The sequence below is a fragment of the Chinchilla lanigera genome, unplaced genomic scaffold, assembly GCF_000276665.1.
Source record: "Chinchilla lanigera isolate Chin_1 unplaced genomic scaffold, ChiLan1.0 scaffold00001, whole genome shotgun sequence".
Lineage (NCBI taxonomy): Eukaryota > Metazoa > Chordata > Mammalia > Rodentia > Chinchillidae > Chinchilla > Chinchilla lanigera.
The window spans coordinates 42782798-42791299 of record NW_004955402.1 but is presented as its reverse complement, the minus strand read 5'-3'; the positions used below and the strand labels follow the sequence as shown (position 1 = coordinate 42791299).

The 8502-nt window shown below is 43.5% G+C and overlaps 1 protein-coding gene and 1 pseudogene across 3 annotated transcripts in view; one reads left to right on the top strand and one right to left on the bottom strand.

Moving 5' to 3' along the window:
* Positions 1–8502, bottom strand: part of LOC102009783 — a 73031-nt pseudogene that overhangs the window by 6571 nt on the left and 57958 nt on the right.
* Alpk2 (alpha-kinase 2) overlaps positions 1–8502 on the top strand; it is a 122752-nt gene that overhangs the window by 80457 nt on the left and 33793 nt on the right. For all 3 annotated transcript variants that reach the window (XM_005372989.2, XM_013511023.1, XM_013511022.1), the window contains one exon: positions 4055–4202. In XM_005372989.2, coding sequence (XP_005373046.1) covers positions 4055–4202 — 148 coding nt within the window. The remainder of the gene's footprint in view (positions 1–4054; positions 4203–8502) is intronic.

Here is an 8502-nt window from a genome sequence, read left to right as displayed (position 1 = left end):
AGACTACACACTAGGTGGGATTTAAGAAAAGAAATATTTTGGAACAAATTAGGATTCTCCTCTTTAAGCCTTGGTTTTCGTTTAAAAATGGCTCAGTTGAAACTTGGTTTCTCTCTCAAATTTAAGTACAAAATTTCCTTCCAACTCATCATCCCCACTGTCTAAATCTAAGTTTTGGGTTCTTTGTTCAGGTTTCAGGCTGGGTGAAGTGCAGAAGCCCTTTGAATTGCAGTTCCTTCTTATTTTGCCTAGGGGATCGGTTCAGTCCCAAATTCATTCCATAGCCAGAAGCTAGCTCTTCCTCATCAGAGCTCCCCGTCCCTTCCTGTGCTTCCTGGCAGAAGTCAGAAGAGAAAATACTACACCAAGGACAGCGACCCGTGTGTGCTAGCGCAGAAAGCTCTGGCTCTTTTGGATACTAAGGAGGAGTTTTTTCCTCTCTTAACCTGAGTCCTTGAACTTGGAGGCTGCTGTTTTTTTTTGTTTCCCGCCCACCTCAAATGGGTCCTCAGCCCCTGTTGCTAAAAGAATTAAAAGCAAAACCACCCTGCGAAGGTGGAGGTAATCAGCAAGGACCTTAGTCCACATATTTTTGTTGTTTTTGGAGGCAGAGTCTCGCTAACTAGTTCAGGCTGGCCTTGAACTATGTAGCCTAATTTGACCTTGAATCTGGGGGGAGGCTCCTGTCTCAGTCTCCCAAGTGCTGAGATTACAGGTGTGTGCTAAAATGAGTGGCTAATCCACATATCTTTAAACATATCTAAAGAGAATGAAGTAGGTAGGTGTGCAACATAGCCTGTAATCCCAGCATTCTGGGAGGCTGAGGCATAAGGGTTGCAAGTTTCAGCCCAGCCTGGGCAACAGAGACTTAGCAAGACTCTGTCTCAAAGTCTTGCTGAGGATGTAGCTCGGTGTAAAGGCGCTGTGTTCAGTCCTTTCAATACCACCCCCTACTTTCCCAACACACACCATCAAGCAGCTGCCCAGGCGGAGAGCACGGGATTCTGGGAGGGGGCGGGGCGAGTGGAGCAGGTACCGAAAGTGGGAGTCTTGTGGGGATGGTCCTGCCAGAGGCCTCAGAGTACTGACAACCAAGGACTGGTCCAGGCCAGACCAGCTCAACATGGCAGTGAAGGACTGTTCCCGATGCTGCTCAGGCAGTGGAGGCCTTTAGGGCAAAGATTCAGAGCGGAGGTTTTTGCAGGGCGTTTTGAGCCCTTTGGAGAAGAAGCTGCAACATGGTAGATTCCAGCACAGATTAGAAGTCCAGTTGCTTAAGTCCAAGTTTGACCTCTGCCAGGGACTGGGCAGCCTTGGGCAAATGCTTCACCTCTGAGAAACTCCTTTTCCTCACCTGTAAAAATGGAGGTGCTGATAATAGGACTCATCCCAGCATTAAAATGCAAAGCAATAGGAAAGGTACTTGGCCATTTAAAAAATACTATTAAATGAAAACAAGGCAACTTTTATGCTAAGTGTCATGCTCATGAACTAAGAACTTATTTCAGACAGAGACCATTGTGTGGTGTGGGAGCAGCTAGGGGACCCTCCCCTGAGCTCCTCTGAGTCAGCAGTGAGAAGGGAGTCTCAGGTGTGGCTTTTGCACACCTGGGTAGGTCCTTCCCCTGCCGTCCTTTCCCAGCGGTGGAGGAGTTGTCCCTGGGGCCAGCCTCTTCAGGGAAGTGTGGGTATTTCCTTGCTAGGGAAAGATAGGAAAGCAGGTGCTTGGAACACTGGCGGCCACATTTTCAGGTTTCCAGCTTCCTGCTCTGACACAAAGCAGTGTAGGCTGTTCCACTGAGAGTGCCTTTACCTCACTGGTAAATGACTGGCGGGCCACTAGTTTATTCAGGACATGCTATTTTATAGGATGACCCCAGTTAGTTAAGGTAATGAGCACAGTGAGGATTTATCTACTAAGAATCTGCTGTGTGCACTGCTCCATAAGAACCAACACAGAAGAGAAGTGACAAGAAAAAAAAGATTTTCTTCTGGCATTTACTATTTGGGACAGCAGTGTTTGCAAGGTCTAACCTTGATAATGACCTGCTGTTTCTTTTTAGCTTACTGTCTTCTAATTGTCCCTTACAGGTGTCTATCTATGACCAAATTCTTTAAGAATCTACCTTACCAGCAAGCACTCAAAGGCTTTTAGTTTTGCTTTTCAGGTGTAAGCCACAGCAATTTCAGTTCTAATTCCTTCTGGAGTTGGTGGCTCTTATAGGACCTGGGTCTCATCACTGCGCCGGGTAGTATGCTTCAGACCCTGGTGGCACCTTGACCATGTACACCCAGCAGTCTGGTGCCCACCCTAGCCTCCCGAGAGTATCCCCATTTAATGCCTCCTCCACCACATCACTGGTGTAGATGGGCATGACTTGGGAGGTTCTGAAAAAATAAACACTGAGTTACCTTTATTTTGGGCATTCAGAGCTATACAATGAACATTTCATATGTACCCAAAAAATCTCTGTTATGTTCCCTCCATGTTTGGCCAGATCCAGCGACACTCCTAAGTCTCTTTGCTCTTTTGCATTTCTACTTCCCATTCTCCCAACAGGAGCCTTCCCACGGTCCCACGGCCCCTGCCAGAGTCAGCTTCCTGTCTCCCACAGCCTGCCATTCGGTTCTGCACCCATTTTATGCTTCCCTCCCCTTCCAAATGTTTTTTTGCGTTCAGCAAGTACAACAGCCTTAGGAACATTTAATTGCCCCTAAATCACCCGTGAAGACTGCTCCTGTGTAGAGTTGGAAGGACCTAAGTGGAAATGGCCCAGAGGAGGAAGTAGGCTCGGTCAAAATTCCTAGACTAAGCCTTTGAGGCTGTGTATCTGATGAACCGGAGCCAGGGTGGGAGCCATAGGGCCAAATGAGCCAAAATGAGGCTTGGTGGATTTCACCGCTCTTGATGACTTGGCTCCTGTAGTCTCAGCTACTCTCTAAGGGGTTTAATATCCAATCAGTTCATTGCCACTTCCCTGGGGCAGAATAAGCTTTTAGACATATATTGTGCTTTTCAGATCTCCCCTGGGAAACAGGAAGTTCCCGTAACAGATCAACTATTTCAATTCTCTGCTGGCACCCAGGAGAAATGGGAAGTTACTTAACGGATCAACTATTTCATGGTGGTGGAATTTTGAGGAAGTAGAATAAAAAAAATTCTCCATATTGATACTTAACTATGGATTACAGAATGTGTGTAATGATGTATTCTTTGCTGTGTGGTTATGGAACTTGGGTTGTAATAAACTGACATTATGTTTCCAGTTAATTTCACCTTTTACCAAATCATTCTGGCGCTTTGGCCAAGTGGAGTGCCCTTTTCTTGTTCTAATGTCTGTGCTGCCACCCACTGGCTGCCCTGACTAATTACACATTTGCCCAGCAAGCCAAGCTCTCACTGATGATAAAAATAAGAGGTGACATTCAAAGGCCTATCCAACCTACAGGCATCATTGTCCTCTGTTTCCTGTTTCATTCAAGCAGATGCCTCTTTCCAGTGAGACTGATGTCAGACATTACTCCAATCCATCTTCAGCAAAGACACCAGTGACTGGGGGGGGGGAGGATAGATGAATGTTATTCAACAAATAATTCATTTTTGAATAGCCTTTTGCATTTGTACGGCTTAACCACAGCTACCTAAATAATCCAGATTTTATTCTGCTCTTGAATTTCCAGTTTCTGATTTTGACCTTAATCATCTGGTAATTATTTAAAAACATCATTATTTTCCTTGGGTGTTAAAATCTATATATTTACATTCTGTCCCATTTCCACTTGTTTAAAAAACATTCTCAAGTTCTATTTCACTTTGAACATTACAGATCTTGCTCTAGGCATTTTAAATAATGAAAAGCAGGAGTTTCTATTAGCTTGAGTTGTTCATTTTCCTACTGTTCATGTATAAGCAAGCCATACCTCATCACACACTCAGTATCCTCATTCATAAATCGGAGTATTATCTCTGTCCCTTGGCACTGTGGTAAGAATTAAATGAGATGAAATGGGAAAGTATTTTGCCTACACTGACCCACAAACCTCTTGTTTCTAGCTCCAGTATTACTGAAAAAGATCCAAGCGGAGATGTTCCCTGACCATTCTGGAAATGTGAAATTGAGCTGCCAGTTTGCAGAAATTCATGAAGATTCTACTATCTGGTGGACAAAAGATTCCAAGTCAATAGCCCAAGTGCAGAGAAGGTGGGATATCGGTCCCTGGTTGCTTTTTGTAATTGTTAACTGCTTGTTTCTCAGTGTAGCTGTAAAATAAAAGAATAAATTACAGGAAGTGAAAAGACAAATTGAAGCAGATTTCACACCCACAATATTTGAGCAATGTGAGAATGGGACACTGATGTCTGCACAGGGAATGCCGTGGAAGAGTCTTTCCTTGGTTCTGCCACCCTTGAGTTCTGTGTTCTAAGGAAGTTGCACAGCCTTTCATTAGAGTTTTAAAATGAGGAAACACATCACATAATGTTCTAGCCTGAGGGTCTGTGATCCCTAGGTTAAAGAGCTATTTTCCTTAGGTCTGTATATTTTGCTTAGGTGTTTACTGTTTCATAAATTCTCATTAATATGACAAAGGTCAAACAAAGCTAAGAAAGGGAATCTAAAGGAAAAACAACCTATGAAGTTACAGAGAAGTAACAGCTGCTGAGGGTGACAAGCAGCCATCTAAGACGGGAAGACTGATTTGTTTTGGGGTCCCCAGGAAAGGAGATAGAAAAGAGAGGTGAGAGTGAGAATCGTTGCCAAGAAGACCTTGTGTGGGGTGACTCATGGCTCCTTAAAGCGCCTTCTTCTTTCATCTGATACACTCCAGGAACAAAGCAACTGGTTCAGTGGAAACCAGCACAATTCATACAACCCACAGAAGCTTGGCTCTGCCAAAGGAGGCGTCACAAGTAGACTGAAAGAATGAGAAAATTTGAGTTTTCCTATTAATTAAATTAAATAATATCTGGTTAAAACATATGTCTGGAAATTATTCCCCAAATGTAGCCTTGGAAGACTTGAGCTATAATTTCATTTCTATTAACCTCACTCTAGAAAATCTAATTGGATTGTGATTGATATAACAATGACTTGACCTAAAATGTCAGCATTACCCTGCCTGTCTTATGTATGCTTGAAAAAGAATTAAAATGGAAAAGAAATAGTTTGGTTTTTAAATCAAGGAGTTTCCTAGAGCTTTATCAGAAAGTACTAATTATTCATTTTAATTACTTTCTGAAGTTGTCAGCCAAGAACAATTAACCAGAGTTTTCAGTGTTTTTCAATTAACCAGCCTTTCTCTAAGCTCAGAATTGGTATTTAAATTTTCCAGATTCTTTTTCTACTGGAGGCATATTTATAGAAACCTAACCTCCAGTTAGAGAGTTTATGTCACTAGTAAGATTGAAAAGTCTTTAAATTCTCTGTGATGTTTGTTTCATTTCTTGTCGGCGGTAGTTTAGTTGAACCTATTTGCTTTCTCCAAACTTACACTTGAGGATATTTGGGAGTCATAAATCTTTTGTATATTGAAAGATAATTTATATTCTTCCAAATATTAGATAATTTATCTCATCTCTACTTCTAGCAGAGTATTTCTTTTTACATGCTCCTCCATGAAGTATTTCACTGCCTGTGTTAGCTTTCTACCACTAGCATGAAATACCTGAGTCAATTAACTTATAAAGAGAAAAGGTTTATTTGGTTCACAGTTTTGGGGACCTCAGTCCAAAATCATATGAATCTACTGCTTTGGGCCTCTTATTAGGGTGCTGGAAGACAATGGTGAGAAGCATGTGATCAAGCAAGCTGCTCACTTCACCTCATAACTAGGACACAAAAGAGAGCACTGTAGTCCCTTGATCCCCTTTGAAGGACACCTCCAGTGACCTAAGGACCTCCTGCTAGGCCTCTCTTCCTAAGGGTATGCAGCACCTTCTAAAGCACCACTCTGGGGATCTTTGGAGGACAGTCAACATCCAAAGAATAACCCTCATCAAAGTATAATTTTCAAAGAGGTGAAATCTCTCAAGTGTAATATGAGCATGTAGCAAAGGCCTTGCACTTATCAAATAATGAGGGAACCAGTAAGATGGTGAAGCTGTTCAAATGAGCACTGGAAGAACCAAAATTTATATAGTCAATCAGGCAAAGGGATTCAGAAATAAATTTTTCAATAGCTATAAAACTGGTCAATGTTAGACAGATCATAAACCTTGGAGGTTATCTTTTCCACTCCCCAGAAACCTAAAGTTAATTCATCACTGAAGAGTGACTGGAGAGGTTCTGTGTGAATGGTGAATAGCAAATCAAGCACAGGAGCATTCTCCTATAACCAGTCAATCCTGGTGAGCTGGCTAAATGGTGACCTACAAAGGACATGCAACTATTCTCTCCCTTTGTCCAAGTTTTGGATACTTAACAAGGTAGTTTGGAAGTTAGTTATCAGAAAACTTTTCTGTGGCCCTGGGCACTACTAGTAGGCTCTGAGGAAACTGAGAAGAAGAAAATAGGGGCATGTTCTTCCTGTTTGGGTAGCAGTGATTTGTCCTGGCTCCATGGGGATCGCTGACTGGCGCCCTCCAGTTCTCCTAGTTCCCTCTCTCCAATCAGGGGAGAGTGGCACTTCTAAGTGCCCTGAGCTTTGGAAAGAGTCACGTGGAGTGAGCTGGCTGCCACTGAGCAAGGTCTGGGCGCACAGGTCACATCATTCTTGCTGGACAACCAGCAAGTGATGGGCTGACTGTTGCTGAAGGCAGGATCCCACTGCATGGTCTTAGGAGGGACTTCTCAGCCCCGTCTGGATGGTGGGTGCTAAGTGCCCCTGGTTCCTTAGGACTGCTGATGGGTGCCGGGCTCTCTCAGAGCAGCCTCCAGGTTGAGTCCTTCTCTCTCTAGCAAAGTTCACTATTTTGATTGCACTCTAGATACTGGCTTCTTTTGCATTTTTCTCCACAACTGATTACCATTCCTGTTGTGCCCTGCCAGCATTTAGCCATGTTTCCCCCTAAAAATAAAAATATTCATTTCTTGTAGGGTAACAGGATGTGAAACTTAACTTTCTTTCCTACTTGGTTAAGAAGGTACAAGTTACTTTTCACTTCCATTGCCATTTTCCATTTATCTGTTGCCTCCCAGACTAGATGCCCCCTAATGACAAGGACCATGTCACCCGGCCCCCATCATTAAATCCCCCAGTACCGAGCACATAGAAGTCCTCTTTGGGACACTCAGAGGTAATTTTCTCTCCTGGCAAAAGCCCAGCAATGCTGCCGCTCCCACACTAGCGGCTCATGACCACTCACAAGATGAGGTCTTTTGCCAAATCTTCAAATATCCAGTGTCCATGACTCCTCATGACACATCGAACAGGTTATCCTGCTCTTCCCAGTGCCACGAATGAGAAAGCTGAGGGAGAAAGATCAGTAACGTGCCCAAGAGCAGCCTTTGGATTGGAATACAGGGCCTCTTGCTCTTCAGCCATTCTCAGAGGAAAACCTTAGGTGGAAGGGAAGGTACTGTGGTTTAGACGTAACCCCCCCCCCCACCAAAGTCTCATGTGTTCGGAAGGAGATTGGATCATGGGGTGCTATACTCACCAGTTAGTCTTTTGAGCTTACTCTGCTGTTTGAAGGTGGAGTTTGGTCAAAAGAGGCAAGTCAGCAAGGGGTAACCTAAAGGGTGGACTCTTGTTCTTGCTCCTCCTCTTTTTCTCTCTGTTTGCTGGCTGCCATGGGAAGAGCAGGTATCCTCTACCGTGCCTTCCACCACACTGTTTCTGCCTTGAGCCAGCCGACTTTGACCTGAAGCCACTGGAAACTGTGAGCCAAACTCCTCCTTTATGCTGTGAGTGTTGGTCATTTTTCCCAACTATGGGAAAGTGACTAAGAAGACAGGCTAAGGCAATGGTCTTCATGCTTCTGGGGCAAGTTTCAGAGAATTACCAGGCAGCAAGGGCGATGCTGTGGGGACAATCCTTCCAGTTCAGCCCCAGACTCCTGGGGCATCGTGAGCCCTAATTTCAATGCCAGGAAGTATTGTGCTGGTCTATAGAGCCCTGGAGGACACTCCACAATCCTCTCTCACTAGTTCGGAGTTTTACCGCCCTGTCAGACAATCCTCCACTTAGAATAGGACTCTCTTTTTTTTTTAAATTTTATTTTAAAGAGAGTAGTAAATGAGAGAAAAAAAAGAACAATAGCAGCATACCAGCATCACAAACATAAACAAATCAAAGCAAGAACATTTGAAGAGATACAGGGTTTCAAGACAAAATAATACTAGTTAACAGTGGTTGTTATATTACATGTTGTAATCTTCAACTTTGTTGCTCAGATTACCAGATGTACGACTGGAAGATTGTTCAAACCATTAAAGAGAATAAGAAAATAATTATTCGATAAAGCATTAGAGATAATACAGTGTTTCACTAGACAAGATGGTAGGAGTTCACCATGGTTGTTCCATTGCATACTGTTGCCTTCAGATCAGTTGCTCAGATTAC